We start from the raw sequence: 22,248 nt of genomic DNA on the forward strand, positions 1-22,248 counted from the left end.
CAGTTTAACCAGTATTAGCAATTTCAGAGGAATTTCAGGAGAATTGGTTTTATTAAAAAGAATTCAAAGGTAGCGAATTTCAAAATTTCTATGTCATCGATTATTAAACTTGAACTGCAACCTACATTCCGTGGAATGCATTTTCTGGTTCTGCATTGGCGTATCGACAGAATAGTTTCTACCGTAGTACATGCGCATTGATGCCATTAGTAATTATCGCTCTTTAAATAATTTCTATTTATGTAACAGAAATATCGATATTACGATTCTTAGTTAATTTATTTCTATAAGTTTCCAATAAGATAACGTTCGAATATAAACTTGCAAACATGTATAAGGGCCGAAAACAACATTAGAATAATTTAGATAAAAGATACGATGTATTTTTTACATAAATGCAACGAAATCCAAGATATCGATTTCCTTCCGGTCACGTTTGCCTTCGTTCCGATTAACTGCATTGATGTTCCTTGTTGATTCGTATGGAACTTCCACGACATAACTTCCGACCATGATCGACACTTTCCTCGTAACTAATAATAACGTCAATAGTAATCGACAGAAAATTACACGATTCTAACATGATTAAAATAAACGTAATAATCGACCAAAGAATAATCGTAATCTCTTCTATTTACTCGCAAAATGTTTCTCAAATTTCATTCCCAGAAAGAAGCTTCGAAATTATGTGATTTTTATTTAAGAAAATTTAATATCGCTATACGTACCATAACATGATAATTGTAATCGTAGTACGCTCGTCTCAATTTCAGTAATTCAATTCGGGGACAACAGAATCAAGTTTCGTGACTTTCGTCCAAACTTTCTACGTTTCCTGTTTAGCTAAGAATCTGTTTGATTGGAAAATTTTTCAACGTAAGACACGCAAAGTTGCGAACCAGAGAATATATTTAATCTGATTGTCGAGCTAGAGGAAGAAAGCGGCGCGATTTAAAATGGCAAGATCGCCACGAAGAACTTTTATACCGGTTTTCGTTTCACTTGTTCCAGACACGAGAAACTCAATGGCTCGTGTGATCGATGAAGATCTACGGTAAGAAAGAAACCTAAGGATGCGAGGAGGCTGACTGAGCGTACAAATGGAATATTACGAAAGGGACGACTAATAACAAATGATAGATTACTATAGTTGCAATTTTTGTTTGTAGCGAGTTCCGCGGTAGAAATTCTGAAACGTTCGCTCCAGAGAATAGAAAAACGTGGCTTCGTAGTAGTTCAGGGTTCGCGTAGTTTTACGATTGCTTATAGAAAGTGGTCATTCGCTTTCATCCGACGAACGCAAATAGCGTTGCCTTCCTGGCGAGCTTTTCATCAGATTAATGAACTAGAACCTTTGCGTTGGTGCATCGTAAATAGATTTTCATGGTTTTTGAAGTTGTGTAAATTTGTTATTTTCTTCTCACATTAAAATTTTTTAAATTTAGTTTAAATCAGAAAGTTTAAATCGTTTTAGATAACGCCGTTGAATAATTTACTGACATGGGAAATAACTATTTCTGATACGTTACTCAAAGAAATATATCGAATGATTGAAAGATTTCTGGTATTTTTGAAACCGATCAAATGTCCAATTTTTAACGATTTATAGCTGCTGCAATGAATTCTAAAGAAATATATGTTTTACACACGCGTATATATTGAAAAATCATATCGTATATGTAAAAGAAAATTCTCATCTTCAACGTGACATGCAATGATACATCGACAAAGATGAAAATATTTATTAGAAAAATTTTAGAAAATTGATGCAGCAGATTTATATATTACGTTCTGAAAATATTAATATTTTCTAATGCTAGTTCGAATTCTAGTTAACATCACAAATTTTTACATTTAATTATACAATTAAAAATTAAAAGATAGAAATTTCACGCTTATTCGATTACAATTTAAGTATCTGTGAGTAATTAAAAAGGTATTCAAGCGATTGGTTATAGAAAATTCTTCCCTTCGATCGTAATTGCTTCCGTGAAAATAATATCCGGCAAAACTGTTCTAAAATTATTTCTCGGAGAATAAAACAGTTTTACGAGTCGAATAATAAATGCCTGTACGTTTCCGCTGGACCATTCCCATGAAAAACAGTGACCGTTTAACAGTGGATAATTGTCACAAGCTGGATATCGCGAAGTCTATAAAGATTTAGCTGGTCGAACAGGCGAAAGTTGTCCACCGTGTATAAATAATACTGGAGCAGCATTCGTTTGGATTCAGTGCACCTTGATCTATCTCCGCGGCTAGGAAAAATCATGGGACGACTGGTTGGTATTTCGAATTTTCAACCTTTGAGTTTCACTAAGTAGATTCTTCCTTTTCCTCCTTTCGCGAATATTGTAACGGATCAAAGGTGAACTATATCATTTTATTTCTTTTTTGAAATTTTAATCGACATTTCAATTGCAAGTAGTACTAGAAAGTACTAAATTCCAATTATTTTGATACTTTTTTCATGGAAATCGATGTATCCATCGAATCTCCTACTCATCTTGTATAAAACAATGATACACCTTGATTCGACAACATTTTCCAAAAATACGTTTTAAAAATGTTTTAAAAATGTTTTACTCTTTCTCGTATTTCATAAAAATTCAACGTTTTCAACTAATAATTATGGAATTTCTACACAGCAGCAAAGCATCGTCGCGTTATTATGCTTCTCTATCATCCTAACTTGTTCCGCCACCCGAAAAGAGGACCTCGAAAGGGCAGCGGAGCTCGCGGTAGAAAAGGCTGCGGAAAGGGCAGCCGAAAGAGCAGTGGAAAAAGCGTTGGAAGGCGGAAATGTCACCACTGAATCAAAGAAAATTCGGGAATCTTACTCCAACACGCGAAAAGTTCCTTATCGCGAGGAGTTCACTTACGAGAGTCATTCCTCGTCTTTAGAAGACGAAGGAGAACCAGAGGACGACACGGAGGACTGGGTGTACTCCAGAGGATTCAGATCAAGGTCGTTTAAAGAATGGCCAAGTAGAATCAGAAATGAAGGTTGGAAAAGATTTCCAAGGAGCGATTTGTCTCTGCAACAGGTTTCAGCTTGGGAAAGGCCAAAAGTGTTAACAGTTGAGAAGAAGATTCCAGTACCTGTGACTGTAGAGAAAAAAGTACCATATTCTGTGTATAAACATATACCCTACGAGGTGAAGGTGCCGGTACCACACCCTTACACAATTGAGAAAAAAGTACCATACCCTGTCAAAGTGTTCGTAAATGTACCTGTCGAGGTACCGGAGCCGTACACAGTGGAGAAAAAGGTACCATACGGAGTGAAGGTGGATCGGCCGGTACCGTACAAAGTGGAAATTCCAGTTCCCCAGCCGTACACCGTCGAGAAAAAGATACCGGTGGAGGTAAAGGTGCCGGTACCACAGCCGTACACCGTCGATAAGACAGTGCCCTACGAGGTCAAAGTACCGGTTAAGGTACCACAACCCTACGAAGTGGAGAAGAAGGTACCAGTACCAGTCAAGGTCGTCGTAAATCGACCTTATCCAGTCCCAATACCGAAACCGTACCCTGTGGAGGTCGCTAAACCGTATCCAGTGCCTGTGGCCAAACCGTATCCTGTTGAGGTTAAGGTACCAGTCGATGCACCTTTCCCTGTATCTGTGGAAAGACCGGTACTGATACCGATAAAGGTACCAGTGCCAAAACCGTATACTGTGGAGAGACCAATTAAAGTGGAGGTAAAGAAACCTTATCCAGTAGCGATCAAAGTACCGGTGGACAGACCGTACGAAGTGTATGTGACAAAGCCGGTACCAGTACCAGTAGAGAAACCATTCCCTTATTGGGTTCAAGTGCCAGTACCAGTGAATCTTGATTGGGACCAAGGTAGTTCTCATGGATGGAAGGACCGAGGAGATTCGAGGGAAGATGAGAAGAATATAGAAGCTAATGATGGACGTAAGAAGAGAAATATTCGATCGAAACAGTAGAAGATCGAATTGTGGATCGGGTGCATTGAATTTGTGATGAGTGATAAGTTAGGGATGACAAGGATCATATGTATTATTATATATTGTTTACAACAAGTAGAGGATCGTTTTTCGTGTCACTTTGATTTTTCTATTTATTAAGGTAACGTTTTACACTGTATAAAGATTATCCTCTTTGATAATCACTGAAATTGAATCACTTTTTGAGGAAATATTTAATTTATCAAATTTTACTAACATTACTTGAAGAATTCAAGTAAATGTATACTATGCAAAGAAAAATGTACATATTTTAATGCTGTTTAATTCAGTAAAACTGTTCATAGTAACGATCTTCTAGTTGTTTCGTGTAATGTAAAATGTATATTTTGACTGATTTCCAGCATCGTTGATTCTCCAAAAGCAAAGATGTTCAGGATTCTTATTTTTAGAAATAATTCTCATTTATAAGTTGATTTTCTGTTTAATGTAAATAAATTTGCCTCTAATACTATACACTCTGGAGACCTTGTTTTCTTATCGGACTTCGCGTGTTTCTCTTCCATTAGATTAATTTCTCGCGAATAATTAAACGCATGACTGCAATTACGTGAGTTTCTCACGGAAAACTCGTTAACGCTTCAATCGATATGCATATTTCTCGAACTGTTCTGTTCCTCAAGAGTAGATTTTTTTTGGGGAAGTACTCGTAAAATTTCAATTACAAAGGATTAAAAATCATTCTTTTCTGAATTCATATTTTTATGTATTAAATTAAAGTTTAGATCAATCTTCTGAACTTGTAAAATTACTATCTAAACTGCTACTTCGCGAAAAGTAATGATTATCACGAAGAAATTACCTAATGATCGAGTAATATAAGATCGTGTTTAACTCTTCTCTTAAATCCAGTAATTTAACTTCCGGCTGTAGTAAAATATTCCTAGACGTCAATAACGATGTATAATTCATATATCTTTAATTGATGATGGTAATTTAGAAACTCACGATACTTTCACGCATCAAAAATCAGCAAATGTTTCATCTGATCTATCAATGATATCACCGTATTTATTCCTTGGTATTTATTACTTCTCCCTCATGCTATTTTACTTTTAAGGCCGCACAATTACTATGTAAACTGGCGATTAAAAAGCAACGGCGCGTATAGTTTTCCATTTAAATATTCCAATCATTACCTTTCTAGTTGTAGGATTAACAGTCTAGCATACAGCAAATACAAAATGTGTGGTTTGACTTCCTCCATTTCGTAACCGTACAGCGTATACATTTTCAATTTACGTTTACCAAATGACCAACGAATTATATGCGAGAACGTATAATATTATATTATAACATACGAAATGTTCGGTAGTATACGTTACGGAAACGAATAGAATTCGGTAAGACTCTCTCGTCTTACTCTCTCCAAGCGTAACGTGATTATCGTTTATCGAGGCGATCGCGTTGTAGCGAGCTCAGGATCTACACGATCGATCTCTCGAGTCGGACGTAGCTTTATCCGCTACCGACACGAACCGTAGGTATATCTGTGGATCCCACCCGTCATACGTTCCGTATGTTCGGTGCTCCCTCCACCATCGCTTTTCATTTTTTTGTTAATTCTCCCACCGCGAGCATTCTTCCTTCCTCACGCTCTCTTCGTTCGACGAAAGAGGATTTCGCCGCAGACCAGAGGATCTACAACAGGTGATGGAAATGTCGCGCGTCTTCTTACGGGGACCGGAAACAGAGGGGGCAATCGCCTTGGCGAGAAACTTTGAAGTATGACAGAGAGAAGGAGAAAGAGAGGAGCATTGGACTAAATATGAATTCGCCAGTCCACTGGCGTAAAATAACAAGATCTTTTAGAATAGGCGAGCCTTTAGAATTACGTGGTTAATACGATTATTACAGCAAAGGTTGTCAACAATAAGTGGCGTTGTATATCTTCCAAAACACGATTTACATCCTAAAGCTCCAATTTTCCTCAAATATCTAATTTCTAGATTTAATTGTGAAATTCTCAGGTACCAGCATTCGGGTCAAAACTAACGATAAGTAAGTATACTTGACAATCGTTGAAATTTTCCGTAAAAAGAGAAGCTGAATTACTTGCTGCGGGTTCGTCTTAATGGAAATCAATCGATGATGAAAACCAAGGAAAAACAAGGAAATCTAACAGAACTGTTAGGCAAACTGCATTTAGGATTCTGATCAGTCTACCGTGAACATTCTCTTTGTACGATAAAATTCAGCAAATATGTCAGTTAGTTATCGTATTCCTCCCTAATGTGTCGTCGATCGTCTCTATAATCTCTACCATATTTGCACCACTGGTTTCACGTATTTTCCTACTGTTGATTCTCTGTTATAGTCTGTGTAAGATGCAAGTACAGTTGCAATCTACGTTAAACTCGGTATCGTTTCGATGTAATCGATCGATTTAGAGATAGAGGCGCGAATCGAGGCAGGAGGGGAACTTGATAAACACTCGTACGTCTTCCGCGCAGTGAGCGTTTCCTTTCACCCTGGAAGAGAATCCGTGGTCGTAGCTACGCCAGTGCAACGGGTTATGGAAGCAAAGTTGCGGCCGGTTGAGATTTGAAAAAATGCTATAACGTCGCGCGCGTCGAACAAGCGGCCGGTCGCTCGCTCGCGCGCCACACGCGTGTGTTTCACTTTTCCGCGAACGTAGCGCGAACAGGGGGGCTCGCGATCGATCCATGGTCGGGGGAAAGCGGACTATAAAGTCGGTGGCATCTTGGGGGGAAGTATCCAGTAAAGTCTGGACTTCGCCCAGATATCGGAGTGCCTGTAAGACATGAAATTTTTGGTGAGTACCGACAATCAACTATCCTTGAGAACCAGAGAATCAACGTTGAACAGAATTATAAGATAGAGTCCTTTAAAAGCGAAGCAACATCGAATAAAATACTTGAATAGAATCCTTTAAAGGCGGAGAACTTTGAAATTTTTTAATTCTTCTAGACGATTCTATTTATACGATATGATAAAGTTTCGAACTGTTTCAAACACAAAATTTATGAAAGAGATAGGATAGGAGTAACTATTTTATTTCAGATTCCTACGATATTGTTTGGCCTACTGGCCACAGCGGTGTGCGAGAAGGAAACCACGAAGAACGTGGCAGCTCAAGAATCTAACGTAGAAAAGAAGCAAGAGAAACGAGGACTTAGTCATCTCGAGGGAGGCATCGAAGGCGGTGACTACGGCGGAGGTCATGAGATCGCTCTGTCGGGAGGCCATGGCGGTGGATACGAAGGAGGTGACTATGGTGGTGGCTACGGCGGTGGTTCTGGTGGAGGCTATGGTGGTGGCTACGACGAAGGTGGCAAAGTAAAGGAAGTCACGATCGTAAAGAGCGTGAAGGTACCCTATCCGGTCGAGAAGAAGGTCCACTATCCAGTAGAGAAAGAAATACCATACCCAGTCAAGGTCCCCGTGCCACAACCGTACCCAGTGGAAAAGAAGATTCCGGTACCAGTAAAGGTTCTGGTTAAAGTACCAGTCCATATTCCACAACCCTATCCCGTGGAGAAGAAGATACCGTATCCTGTCCAAATACCCGTAGAAAGGCCAGTACCGTACAAAGTTTACGTGCCACAACCGTATCCAGTGGAGAAGAATGTACCTTACCCCGTGAAGGTACCTGTACCACAGCCGTACCCCGTCGAGAAGCCTGTACCATACCCCGTGAAAGTCGTGGAACACGTTCCCCAGCCATTCCCTGTTGACAAACCTGTACCGTACCCCGTGAATATACCTATTGACCGACCTTATCCCGTTCACATCTCGAAACCGTACCCAGTTCCGGTTGAGAAGCCGGTACCAGTGCCTGTCGAGAAGACTGTACCTTATCCAGTCAAGGTACCCGTAGAGAGACCAGTCGGAGTTCCCGTAGAAAAGCCAGTACCTGTCGAAGTTAAGGTACCCATACCAGCGCCATACCCAGTGGAGAAACATGTGCCGGTTCCTGTTGAAAAGCCTGTACCCTACGCGGTTAAAGTACCAGTCGAACGACCAGTAGCAGTTCAAGTTACGAAGCCAGTACCAGTGCCTGTCGCCAAACCTGTGCCCTATCCAGTTAAGGTACCTGTACCTGTGTCGGTGCACAGCCACGGAGGAGGTTATGAGTCTGGAGGTTACGAATCTGGAGGTTACGAATCTGGAGGTTATGAATCTGGTGGTGGCTATGAGTCTAGTTATGGAGGGCATTAGAAGAATTAAGATCGAAAGGTCGCCATTGATACCTGGTAATATCGGCTCGGCCGCCAAAATTGTCGCGTCGCCTTGATTTCCCCCTTTTGGAAATTCCTTAGAATTCATTTTCGACGCGACGAGGGGATATTTATTTTAATTATTTCTCAAAAAATAATGATTTTCGCTGGGTTGAAGAACGATTTATAGAAAGAATGAGTTGCGAAGTGGACGCTAGTTTTTGGGAGAAAGCGTTCTTCAGCCAGTGATTCATTCTATTTAGATCCTAGTGTTTTGATATCCTTTGATACCTGAGTACCTAAGAATACACAAATTGTACATGTACGATGTATTGTATAAAGATTCACGCGGCGTCCGTCGGCAGAGTGACTGATTTGAGCTCAGCTCGTCGGACGCCCATATACCATGTCTTTCGCTTCTTTCTAATAAAACCAAAGAACAAAAATTGAATTTCTTTCTATTGGTTGCTTCGTCTCCTAACCAAACCTCCAAAATACCATAAAAGTTAAACAAATTCTATGAGAATCCGTTTCAAAATTTCTCAAACATTCGCCAAAAAGTAATTCTGAATTGAATCAAGGCCGTTAATTACATTTTTATTCGGCGGTTTCGTAACTGCCTTTTCCTTCTTAAGGAGAGCGTCCAACTCGGAAAATGCGATAGCATCACCGAATCGACTTTCGCGATGCGCGGTAACGCAACGTTACGTCCGTAACAAATGGTTCCTGGAAAAGTTGGAAAGTAACCGGTCGGTGGGCAAGAACGATTGCTCGCGAATGCGTTAACACGGAAGCGATCTGATGATTAACGCAACAAAAAACTGGCCAACAATTAAGCTGGCCGTGGTTGAAGTAAGAGAAACTTTCATCGAACATGCATACGTAACGATGCCGATGGACGAGACGAAAAGTTTCAATAACTGTTTAAACAAAACCACGTGCTCTTTTGCAGAGGATCGTTAACACGGAGAAAGCCTCTTTCTCCCAATGTATCGATGATACTACGAGACGAAACGCAGTTGGCAACGAATTAAGAATGATCAGAAGTGAAATCGCTCCTTATGGTTTTCATAAAAGGAGAAATCTAATTGGTGTCGATGTACTTGCGCGTTTCGTTGATAAAATATTATTACGTTTGAGATATTTGACTGTTATTGTAGTATGAGGTATGGATCATGGAGTTCGGTGATTAGATTTATCGGGAGCCACCAGAAGAGATCACTGATACTCTGATAATATTATCGATATATCTGTATATTTCGTTGATTTCGAATAAAATTTGATAAAATTCCACGATATTCGTATCTCTCTCCAACAATAAAAAACTTCCAATGGAGAAACTAAAAGGAATTAATATTATATTATCTGATACCTTGTCAATGCACGGTGTGCGTTGTCGCTTTGAACTTGGCGGGACTCCAGTAACTCGATCTTAGAAACTCAAAAATTAAAAACTTACCGAATGTAAGGGATGTTCGCAGGAATGTGATATTTGGCGCCAGGATCGAAGTCATCCTCAGTTCTCAAAACAGGCGGCTTGATTCCAGCGTATTGTTCCATCAATCGATGCCAATGACAATTGTAGTCTTCCTTAGTGATGTAACCGCGGAAGATGTCCCACCGCCATCTCTCCATCGCAATGCTGAATGGCAATATCACCAATTTGTCCATCGCCAAAGAGAACAGGTAATTAATATCCGCTGTAGGTTCATCGATAAACTTGGTACCCAAACCGAGGGTTTGTAGATGACGAGGAGTGGCGACACTGAGGGCAACGGCTTCACCCACTGTTTCGTGGAATCCTGTATAAACAAGCACGTTTTGCTTCTAGCGATAACCATGAGGGAAAGCGACAGGTGCATTAGACAGACAAATTGTCAACCAGTAAGTATCTTCCAGTCTCTTTCACTCCTCAACGATGAACGACGAGAGATTGTTCTTATTGAATCGTAACTTTCTTACAGCTCAATAACAATTTTATCCTGTGAGCAGGATTTTATCTGGCTTTCCAGTCGATCATTAGTAATTTTCTCATTAAACTACAGAGATAGGATTATTTGAGTCATCTAAGCTTCAAATTACAACTGAAAGTATTAATATTGAACAAAGTTATTTCCTTTTTATCAGTACAAGTTATCATATCCTCATAGAAAATGATGGCTATCGAGTTGTCAATGTAAGTATACGATACGTTTTACTATTCATCACGCTGCTACTAACAAGTCAAATAATCTCAAATGTAGATTGATTAAGAATGTTTCATAACTGAGTTTGATAAATTACAAGATTACTGAAAAATTTCTTTGACTCGACTCAAATATCTGACCGACTCGAAATAGCCTATTTTACTCTATCCTAAATCTATTTCAGGAATTGCCCGTGACCGTCAAATTTTCCATAATATCTATCCACTTAACATAGTCCGGTTATTCCAACCGACTTTCCAGGCCCCATAAAGCGACTTCGCAAGGTCACAGGCATCGTTCAAGATTTATTTTCATAGTATCTAGTCGGCGGTTAGGCGAACGACCGACTGGCGGAACGGTGAAAGCGCGATTATACCATAATAAAAATATTTTAACGATCTGGCGTACGGATTAGAGAGTACTCGCACATCCATTCGGACACACCGGGCCGGTACTCGCGCGAATCCGCCTCGACCGTATCGTTCTCGCTCTCGCTTTCGCGCTATTAGCCGTAAAAGTTCCGAGTGGACCGCCTACCGGAAGTCGAGGAGCGGACCAGACTTATGTAACGACAGCGACTTATGTCCATCGCGCTATCGCGTGTCGTTCCATCGTTTCTCGTTCATGAACCTACCGTCCGTTTTTATAGGCTTCACTATCGTGTGTATTCCTCGTTTGTTCCATTTTCAGAACATCGAAACGCTTGTATTTCATTTAATGATGCATGATTTCCGGGTGGTCGATATTCGATCGTTTGAAAGATCTTTGCGAAAGGAAGGAAAGTAAGTCTGTACGTTTGATTACCTTCTTTCAGTAGTTAGCGATGGATTTTTTAAAAATGTTGATTTTACTTCGCAACATAAAAAATAACTGATTTGCAAGTTTGAAAGGAAACATCTACGTTACCTGGATTGGCGCCGTCTCTGAATTCTCGAGCCAATCCGCTGTAACGTAAGAAGTATTGAATGTGAGCCATTTCGTGATGTACTGTGATTAGATCTTTCATGGTAACCTTAGTACACATCTTGATTCTGAAAAAAATGAAATTAATTAGCTAATCTGTTTTTTATAATTAGATTGCGGATATTTATTTTATAACAAGCGTAAACACGCAAATATATACAGTGATGTGTATAAATGATTGAAATAGAATTCTCTAAATAACGTGCATATTATTGCACTTGAAAAATAAAATATTCTTTCATTTAAGTTTTAATATTTTAGTCGTTTTTAAACATAACTAATCTAATTGTTGATTTATTTAATTTATCTAATTGTTGATTATCTGCAAAATATAAATGTTCACATATATAAACATTCGTAGTCTTTTTATAAGCATAAAACTCGATGAAGTTACCTGTAATCTAAACGATTGCAAAAGTCCCAAGCAGATGCCTGGCAAATTAAAGGTCGATTTCCAGGGTCCGCGATTATGCTACCAGCCCAGAATTCAGGAGGCATGGCGCTCAGGTTGAGGGACAGATAAAATTCCTCCGCGATCCTGAACATCTCGATAGGCGTGTAACCCTAAATCAATTGCCAAAACAATTTCAATTTCAATTCCGACTAACCAAAACATGATACGAGAGCTAATTACAACTAATTAGTTTCAATGAATGTGTTCCTACGGAGCCTTATCTCACATAAAACATAAATTCATGTAAACACGCAGTGTGAAAGTCTTTCGGCATAATTGAAAATGGATAAACGCAAGAAATAGTAAGAACGATTGTAATCGGATATTCGAAGCATAAACAAGACTCAGTCGTGAAATTTAAAACATTGAATCCTGTGGTATTATTTGTAAGAGGGCGAATTCAATATTTTTCGTGCGTAATCAATGACTGAAGGTTTCAAAGTTTCATGTATTACGTAACGAACAATGAAGACAACAGAGAAAAAGGAACAGAGAATTCCAATGGAAATAGGTGAGCGAAACATTGCATTTCTCGAATCTTCACTTACTTCACCGTCGCTTTCGAATCGTAACAGGTTACTTTCGATTCTACTAGGAAACAATGGTCGGTCTGGACTGAATTCATTAGCTTGTCCAACTTAATTCTGCTGATAAGAATTACGTAATGTGTAACTTTTACCTGGGCCTGCATTTCCTGCGTCACGTCCAGATAATTTTTCCCTGGATACGGTACCGTGATATCGATGATGTTGGTCCACGATTGTGCCCAAATATTACCTGTTAATTTTCGTTATATTTTAAAATACCTGCACACCTTACGCGGGGTTTTATAATAGCATTAACTCATTCAAGATATCAATAATTCAAACGTTGGTAGATATTTGTATTGTTAATAGTTATCGCTTACAAACGGATGTTTTTTCAACGAAAGAAATCAGTTTAGTTTGAAAAATTAATTATACAAAAATATTATTGATTTAAGAATTCGATAAAAAGAGAATATTTCACGACCAGGGCCGTGAATTTGTCAAGGTGTAAGTCATAACTACAAAAGCTAACCTTTTGTGAACAACGTTGTGAAAATACATCGATATTGAATGTATTAAAAACTATATTAGTACCAAGAATATGAGCTGGAAGAGGAGCATGAGTGCCGATCTTTTCAGGTCCATACAGATCCCTCAATTTTCTTCGAACGTACGCGTGTAATTCTTCGTAAAGAGGACGTATCATTTCCCATACTTCATCGATGTCTTGTTGTAGGTTTGGAGATTCATAGGGGAACATCCAATATTCGGCTGCATCAGTGAAATCTGCGCAGCGATACATTCTTTTATAGTTACCGATTATTTCTGCCGGATATCTTTAATTCTTCGCGTTCAGCTTCTAAATTTTAGTGCAAAAGCCATCCGAAAAAATGTATTCTACTACGCTTAAAAAAAGAAAAACAATTTTCCTTACAAGCTAGGAAATTCAACTTTAAAAAAGTTAAAAGTAGCGTTTATTTTCGAACATACTATTCAATCTAGCAGCTTCATTGTTTAACGTGACGAGTTGTTGATAGAGGTCCTTGATCCTCATCCCACTTCGTCTTCTCCATTCTGCCCAGACATACTGCAACTCGTCCCAATTGCGGCTTTTCGCCATGATCTGCGATATATCTGCGAAACAACATTATTTCAGAATAAACGGCCAAGCATCTTTATCCGACGATGAATAAGTAAACCGTCTATTTATAGAAGCGTCTCTCTGTTCGATTACGATTTTCACCTCGAGTAGCTTTCACGATGATCGTGTGACAGATTCGATTCTGATGGTTTGTTGCAACACATGTGATCTAAGCTCCATGCAAAGCTGATTACCGCAATGGTTAAAGAAATGTAAGATGGAGTTGATCTGCATAATTTTAATGTAAATGACGAACGAGATCCAGCTTCGCGGTCTTATTCATAAGCTTGCAGTTATCTTTTAATAGGATCGTGTTACGTATTCGTCGTTAAACAGCAATTTTACACGAGCAACGATTTTCTAAAACTATGGGGAAGTTCTATAAAACGATTGGCTGAACGACAGAGCGCTTGCCGATGAAATCGTTGGAGACTTAAGAACTATTACGCATTTTTCTCTTTCCGCGTGTTACGCGCACGCTCGTTGTTACAGACTGAATCCTGATCGAGTAAATGAACCGCGAAGCAAGTAGAATCGCAAGGAGGATCGTAAACTTCCGTGTTTCTAAATACATTGCTCTTTGGGCGTTGATTGCCTCGTGCGGTTTACGAGGCGTCATTTAGTATAACTAGACGCTTGAAAAACATATTTCTTAATCATGTAACGCGAGAAGAAATCGTTTCTACAAGATCCTAGATATAAATTAATTTATTAATCCTTTGAGAGACCTTTCAAACATCATTGGCACATTCTATAGGAAATTGCACTTTCCGTCGATACGAAAGCTGCATGAAAATGGCTTCCGCTAGAAAAAGAGAAAATTTAAAGGAAGGACGTAAGTAATTCAACAAGAAAAAAAAAAATTAAAGTGCATCACTGTATGAAGATCTGTAGAATATATGTAGATTCTGTGGGAGATCTCTGATATGAATTAATTTATTAATCCTTTAAGGAGAGAAACGATTTGCCAGACAATATAAACATTTTCTATAAAAAAATTACTTGCTGAAAAGGAAAATTTCTAGAAAAGCTTCACATGAATAATTCAACCAAGAAGAACAAAGAAAATTAAAGAAGAGTATCGTGCAGAGAAAAAATTGCAAATTAAATCGCGATGAATTTTCATGAAACCCTCTGCGAATCTCTTTGTGATGCCGCCTCGATGTAGTATGTTGAAATATTCATCGTTTAGCCGTTTTACGATTAGAGAGGCACTTTCTTGCGCGTAACTGTGGCCGCTTACGCATACCGTGGAAATTTCGCTGGCTGCAAGCCGTGAAAATCGTATCGCCATCTATTTTCCCCCGATTCGGACGACTCTCGAGTTCTCAGATGTTATTCATTACCTGGATACAGCCGCAGCCCGCACCGGAAGGGATCGTTGTACGCGCAAATGCTAGCATCGTTATACACTGCCAGCATATCGTTGATCACGCTATTGTACTGAAAAAAAAAGGGAACAATAGGCATGAGAAGAGCTCCATGTGGAAGCTTAACTATCGCGAATTATGAGCAAAAGATTTTAATATATAATAAAAAAAATACGTTTCGGTTTATTCGATCTTTTGTTTAAAATACAAGAAAGACTAAACTTTGATTTATTCTATTGATTAAAAATGATAATCGGAAAATGTACTGATGGAAGCTATTTCGATTCATCAGAAGTAACAGAGAATTCTTCAAAATTCTCGATACGAAATGGAGGAAACAAGAAGGTTGTAATTCACTAAAAAGAAGAGAGGAATAAAAGAAGAGAGAAAAGTAATAGAGAGAAAACTTTAGAGAGGAAAGCGAGAGAAAAAAAATTGAGGAGACGTTATTTCCTGTGTCTCGATGGATAGAACGTCCTGTAGCTTATTTTTCGTTCCGTCTTATTTCCGTAATCATTTATTTTTAGAAAATGTAATCTATTATGGACAGATACTTCCTATTTCTTTGACCGAGCCTGTTATGCGACGAAAGGAAGTGCGTGATAGAATAGATTTGCTTGTTTTTCGTTTATTGCTTTGGGTTTCCTTTCTTGCACGATAGTTGAACGCCTTCCTTTAGCGTGAATTGAATCGATTACGAGGGAGCAACTGTTTTATTTTTTGTTTGCGTATTATTAATGTTTCTTGTATGGGAAACTAGTTAATAAAATGAAGTTACGTCGAGTAACACAATCTGGTTAATTCTTTCACGCGTGATATCGCGTATATGAAACGTTATATTTTAATGTGTTATTGTACAAATAGGTTTGTAAGTTGTGTAATTTTAACGCAAACTATATAAATGATAAGTATAATTTGTTTACGGTGAAACTAGCCTCAAACTTTTGTGTATTATATCTTCTTTACAAAACAAATTTTTCAAATTACAAAACCATACGCTAAACAAAAATTGGGCCTTGATGGGATTAGCAGTACATATTAAGTAGTTATTTACTCTGTCCAATTGATCCGGTGGTAACGCCGATGGTCCAACCACAGATAAATATCTGAGACGTCTTCTGACTGCGGGATCTCTAATGTTATCCTTATCGATCTTCGAAATCAAGAACCAGGCTTGATTTTGAAAGTCTGCGTATATTCTCTGAGCTTCCAGCTGCGAAGAAATATTTCTATTTTAATAAACATTGTTAAAATAAATATCTTAATATCATTAATCTTTTAATGTATTTATTCATTCGATCACAAGCGTAATTTGTGTTAGAATATCCAAGTCTTGTGTCGAAGAACAAGGTAGTAATCGGTACGAAGGTGATCGTCCGAGCGAAACTGGTTCGATGTGCAAATCAACCAACGCCAGGTTTACCGTTAGAGATAAACGTTGCTATCTTTACTCTTCCTGGGATCAGAGATAGACGAAGGCGCTGGAGGAAAGGAAAATGCTCGAGAAAGTGTATACGAGTTTCTTTATGGGTCACTGGGAGTCGTTCAGATAGTGTAAAGCGTAGAGGAACTCTAAATAAAAGTAAAAGTAGAAGAGTGCTACGTTTCCTTTTCACTTTAGATGTATCGATAACGAACGGCAGAAACGAAGAAAATTCTTAAACGAGTTTTTCTAGAATGTTCAATTAACATTTATGCTTTATGCCAAATAAAATTGATACTTATTTTTGAACTAAATATTTTTTACCGCGTTGGTAACAGTCACCTGTTCTCACAGAACATAGGATAATTCTATTTCGAAAATTAATTACGTAATATAAAATTATGGTGTGACAAAATTATGCTAGTTTTAGAATATATAAATATCCAAAGGACAATGCTCATTGTAATGCTTGATAGATGAAACAAATCACTGCTATAGTTGCAGTTTTTTAGTTATGTTCGTAAGAATTTAATTTGCATATATTTATTATACGATATACGGCCTAATTATAACGGAAGCGTCACTTCGGATATTTTGTAAATTCATTCACATTATACGCGCTCTGTGCATCTTTGAACGCTTAAATTTCATACAAATACATTAAAATTCCCAGTCTCATGAGAGGCATATCAGTATTAAGCAACGTCGAAGAATCCCATGCACGTGTTTCACAGTAGGTCGCATACTGACGATACACGGGTTTCCCTAAGCTTCCAAGAATAACAAAAAATAATATGAAGAAACGAGGCAAGGATAGCCGACGATTATCATTAGCATCACGCGAATGTCTAGCGGATTTCGCGTTGAAGGCTGAAGATTTCCGTTCTAAGTTCGTTTGGACTGATGTTCCGTTGCGAAATCATTCAGGACACACCGATCGCACAATGGCAACGACTGGGAACGTTTCCCGCGAAGGTGTTCGGCCCCTCAGCGGACAATAAAGGCCGGCTACCGTCGAGGAAATCCCCGCGTACACGCGAAATCGCGATTCTCCGCGTCCTGACAGCCACGATGACGTTCCACGGTCTCACGAGCCGAATCATAGAGCAGGTCGAGGTCTCAGTGCCATCGAGTAACGTCGAACGGTTGTCTAGTGTAGAATATCACATATCCAGGATTATGAAAGCATCTGTTCTAGCGTCTTTTTATCTTAAGTAAAGGACAAGTATTGCATAAAAAATGGAAAAATTATTGCACTATTCCAAATAGGTATTCTGTAGAATCTATTTTTTGAAGTAAATAGAAAATGAGTGGACCGAGATCTATAGTGTACCTCGCTTATTTCTTTTTTACTCTAAATGTCTTATGGAAGATAAAAATAAAGAAACTCGGTTTTCTCCTAGGACATTTTGTTTATCTATACACTATTAGGCTTGGATTAATCTCGGAGTAGCATATTAGTCATGGAACGTGTAAACTTGAAGTCCTAAAGTTAGTTGGCTTGTTTGATTTGAACGTTACTTTAATTAAGCCGCAGGCTCGTGGGGAGACTGGTCATTAGTCCGGTTGAAATTAATCAAGGTCGGTTGCATTAACTCGAACAGAATTCATGGCCGTAGGTTGGTGACATTAACGAAGAATGAAAAGGTTGAACAATAAGGTGAAACTAACTCTTTTGAACGATACTTTCACGAGGTCCAAAAGTTTTTATCGTATGCGGGTATTTTGACCACGAATTCATAGAAATTGTTATTTAAATTATACATGCTGGTGGATAATTTGTATTTACCGCCTGCAGCTGCGTGTACTCGCTCACGTCGGTTTCGTAGGCCCACTGCGCCGCCACATTGGCGTTACATCTTTCGGTACCAAGGAAATCTAATCTGGCTAAAATATCTTGTAGCTGTGCTTCGGTAGGTGGAATACCTCTCCCGAGATTGTTTCGAGAGTCGTCGTTCAGAGAGGGTAGATCTAGCTGGCCGGAGACCAGGGAGAGTAAACCAAAAAGAATCCAAGCGCGCATTATCTGGAAGAAAATTGTAATAATTGAACGAAAATGACAAGAAGGGTTTAAAGTGCATTTAGCACATTTTGGGGAAAAAGCGGTTTTTAAGCGGTTTATACTGTCTCATAAGTTACAAACACCTAACGTGTTAAATATCTAATAATAAACGACGAAATATCTTCAATCTGTGTGTACTAAAACGACCGATGAGAACTGTAGAACCATACTTCGCGGTTAATTTAACTGTTACCACAATGTGCTATAGATCCTTGTTCGAGGTTTCCATTTGATTAATAAGATACAACTAAAAACATTATAATATGATAGCAAGAAACTGCTTATAATGTACTGCTATCAATCACTATTGCGCCGATAGTAGACACTTATAGCATCGACTGAAACTATATTGCTATTAATAAATAGAATCGATAAAAGAGATGAAGAATTCCTTTCTATGTCGCACATCTGTTCGTTCTCTTTTGGGTCAAATATTGAGAATAGCGAACTTTAGAGGAACCTTGGTGAATTTTGGAGAAATTCCGTGAAATTTCGTGAAATTCAATTGCTACCTAGTTCTATGCTAAATTCGAATAATTAATGTTGGAAAAATTTCTTTATCTTCTTCTGGAAAATTGTTTCAAATTACACGAATGACGACAGAGAATGTAAATGAAACCTATTGTTAGCATGATTTGAGATAACGACTACGTTGATTAATTTAATGAGAGCCATTGACTCGTGGTAGATAGTACATTGTTTTCGTAAATCATACCGCGAGCTGTATTACAACTAGGACGTTTACGTGTAATTCATTTCTTGACTTCACGGTCACGTGTTATGTCTTCGCGTTACCTACTTCCTTTAGCATGAAAGGCTATTCATGCAGAGTAGTGGGTCATCTACGATCGCATGCCGATCCTGCCACCTTGGACGTTCGATATTCGAGCACGATCACGCGGCGCTATTAACCGACACGTGAGAAACTTGCTATATCTAAGTCACGGATTGGATTTTTTATACAGCATCCTCCATCTCATTCATTTAGTACCTAATATTTATGCACTACTGTTACTGTAAAAATAAAAGCTTGGAAATTTCCATTATCCTCTTGAAACGAGAAATATTCTTCCAATATCTTGCATAAGAAGTATTCTTGGATCAAATCTTTTAAATATGTACCTGCGCATTCCAAGATTCACACACTTCTATCACCAAATTAAAAAAAAGCTCGAGGGCTTTATCGATCTAAATCAAAGGAACTTCAATTTAGCAATTCTTGCGATCCGATCGATCAAACTTTCGAACCATCATTTTTAATTCCGCGCACTTTTTCGACAACAATGAACTCGTGAAACTCTCTAATTAACAGATTCGCCGATTTATACATTGATCCTTCTAAATTTTTATCCCATTCACGTTGTGCACTTTCACCCTTTTTCCTTCTTCATCGTCTGAACATTCTGCAGTCCCTTCTCTTGCGAATGAATCGTCAAGCGAAGTCGTAGCGCACCTCAAAGAGGGAGAGACTTACGAGTCCTTTCATCCCCCGATGATGGAGCGTCGCTCCTCCGTTGAGACGCTGTTCGATCTTGGATCGAGCAGCAGGCATATGAATCTCGCGGTCTTGGAAGATGCACGATGAAACGCGACGACGATTGTTGACGAGCGGCCGTTTCGTTCTGGCGTCGCTAAAAGCTTCGTAGCCGACGCCAAGTGTACATTTATCCCTGCGAAGCAGTTCGAACGCGACCATAGGGAGGTCATCCGTAGCGAGAAGTGGGGATCCGCATGTACACCATGGTGTCGTCGTCGCATCGACAACGTCTCGAATCGTGAATAAGCGTGGGAGGATCCGAGGGAGGAAGGGACATGCTAAGAAGATGAAAGAAAAAGACTTAAAGACTTACCTCTGAGAAATTGATGATGTGTGATGTCGTTTTTATTAAAAAATAAAAAAGACTGTCTGTATAGTCTTTGCTATAATCTGGCTTTAACGCTATATGAGTATTCAAGGTACTATATAAATATGGCTGGATATTTTATGTAACTTTATGTTTATGGTAAATCCTATTTCTACTTGAAACGACTAAGTGACTTTTTGTGGTACTAGATTATTGATCGCTGTAATCTCAACGTTAAACAATCCAGTTTTTACTGTGTTTTTTGCTCTATATGATACGGCGGTTCTGTGAAAACATTTTTACTTCATCTACAAAATTACTATTACTTTCAGCTCATATCAACATCCATTTATGGTATCATGTTTTTCAAGTAATCGCGATATCATGAGAAAAAGTTATTGTTTCTATTGAAATAGGTAAGAATCACATTAATCGTAATTAAATGAGGACATTCGAAGGAGATAAAGGTATGTTCGCGGACGAAAACAGGTCAGAGAGAAGGTTATAGAATCGAGGGCCAACCTGTGCTGGTCGATTACGAAAGTTCGAAGCTCTCACGTTGACACTCGTCGACCTCTTTCAATGAGCCTCATTGTCTTCGAGTTGAGTACGCGTCTCTTTTGCATCTCGCAACTGTTTTCCATTTATTCTTCAATTCTATCAAACCAATATTTCAATTACCTACTTATGTTAGTTTCAAAGGACAATTTTGAATTCAAGAAACTTCACCAATTTGTCGATTTCTCCAAAGAATGAAGGTCTTCCAAAGTTTCTGGAAATCTGCTAATTTTTGTAGATGATCCATTTGTGACGAAAGGGCTCAACTACGTGGTTCAGCGGTAATCGATCAAAATTGAGATGGATGGAAGACAGATGGAGACTTTGTGGAGGATTGATTACGGTAGGATATTAGACGACATTTAACAGAGCGAGAAGAATTATGTATTATGTGGTCCTTTCAAGAACCATTCAACATAGAATTCTCAAAAATCCTTCTTTAGCCTAATACGGTTCATCGTCTGAACCTACATTAAAGAATATTCGAAACTGAGTATTAAATGAATATTTTACGACGTTCGAAAGAATAATACGATTTACATATGAAACATCGACGAATTCCTCGAAAATATAAAAAATGACTCGATCGGACAAGATGATTCATCGCAGTTAATGTGTCTAATTATGTAATTATCTCTGAATCTCATCGATGCCGTTTCCTGCTTCGACTACCTGTGCTTCCTCCTGAGAATTCTTAAGCGTCATTGTGTCACCACTGCATCAACCTTTAATTGAAACTGTGATTCATAATTTTGCAAGTTTTAATAACACTATGCGGCCGTGGGAAGACAGTGGGGTTTAAATTGCACGTTTAATACGCATTGTTCGACAGTCGGTTTTCGACTCGCGATTAATCGCGATTTTCCATCATTTCTGCCTTTTCATCGAAGCGTCGAAACGCAGCTATGAATTAAAATTAACACTAAAGATTGTAGTTCCTTATATGTTTAACAATAATCCAGTACACAATTGTATAATTGCTACCTCAGTCTTATAACAGACATCATTAAGAATTGAGTTAGCATTATACATTAGTAACTTGCGAAGATTTATCCAAATTTGCTATATATCATAAGAAGAGTTCTTTCCTGGATACGCTATACATGTATATGGACAAACCAATGAAACACATGAGCAAAATATGATAACTCAATTTCGTGTTAATCGATATTTTTATTTGCGTAAGAATGGATAAAGATCCACAGTCTAGTAACTAACAACCACTCTCTATCTCACTCCAGTTAACTGTCTTCCAATTCCAATTGCGATTTGCAATTTTGCAAGCAGAGTGATAAGATTGCGAACCGTGGGAAAGAATGAGGAGAAAATGGGTGATTAGTATTCATTACGTACACTGTTCAAGGCGATCGTTATGCATTTGTTTTCATTGATCAAGGAAAAAGCGTCCACCTGCGTGACGCATCGACCTGACGGCGACTAAACTCATCGATCGACAAGAAAACGTCGAACAGCCGCACCCTGCCGCGGATCACGAGGATAGTCTCACGATGATGGCGGAACTGTATATACGGTATTTCAGTCAT

At 38.6% G+C, this 22,248-nt stretch overlaps 3 protein-coding genes across 5 annotated transcripts in view; 2 read left to right on the forward strand and 1 right to left on the reverse strand.

Annotated features, from left to right (window-relative positions):
• Positions 1-4,267, forward strand: part of LOC117164336 (uncharacterized) — a 79,691-nt gene extending 75,424 nt beyond the window's left edge. Inside the window, exon 4 of the mRNA XM_076625131.1 lies at positions 2,649-4,267. Within this exon, the coding sequence (XP_076481246.1) occupies positions 2,649-3,956 (1,308 nt within the window). The 3' untranslated portion in view covers positions 3,957-4,267. The remainder of the gene's footprint in view (positions 1-2,648) is intronic.
• The window catches only part of Ance-3 (angiotensin-converting enzyme Ance-3), a 54,908-nt gene that overhangs the window by 28,056 nt on the left and 4,604 nt on the right, over positions 1-22,248 (reverse strand). Inside the window, exons 1-10 of one of the 3 annotated variants that reach the window (XM_033347278.2) lie at positions 19,777-19,958; positions 18,030-18,266; positions 15,872-16,030; positions 14,794-14,890; positions 13,297-13,440; positions 12,901-13,092; positions 12,459-12,556; positions 11,720-11,889; positions 11,269-11,393; positions 9,636-9,978 (exon numbers count right to left, since the gene is read on the reverse strand). In XM_033347278.2, coding sequence (XP_033203169.2) covers positions 9,636-9,978; positions 11,269-11,393; positions 11,720-11,889; positions 12,459-12,556; positions 12,901-13,092; positions 13,297-13,440; positions 14,794-14,890; positions 15,872-16,030; positions 18,030-18,266; positions 19,777-19,854 — 1,643 coding nt within the window. In that variant the 5' untranslated portion in view covers positions 19,855-19,958. Of the gene's footprint in view, positions 1-9,635; positions 9,979-11,268; positions 11,394-11,719; positions 11,890-12,458; positions 12,557-12,900; positions 13,093-13,296; positions 13,441-14,793; positions 14,891-15,871; positions 16,031-18,029; positions 18,267-19,101; positions 19,129-19,776; positions 19,959-22,248 lie in introns of those variants that run through there. The other 2 variants (XM_033347279.2, XM_033347281.2) reach the window with 2 other exon arrangements.
• LOC117164333 (uncharacterized) lies at positions 6,559-8,627 on the forward strand. The gene is made up of 2 exons (XM_033347282.2): positions 6,559-6,771; positions 7,020-8,627. The coding sequence occupies exons 1-2, from the start codon at positions 6,760-6,762 to the stop codon at positions 8,175-8,177; spliced, it is 1,170 nt and encodes a 389-aa protein (XP_033203173.1). The 5' UTR covers positions 6,559-6,759; the 3' UTR covers positions 8,178-8,627.

Source organism: Bombus vancouverensis, chromosome 15 (genome assembly GCF_051014615.1).
Source record: "Bombus vancouverensis nearcticus chromosome 15, iyBomVanc1_principal, whole genome shotgun sequence".
Lineage (NCBI taxonomy): Eukaryota > Metazoa > Arthropoda > Insecta > Hymenoptera > Apidae > Bombus > Bombus vancouverensis.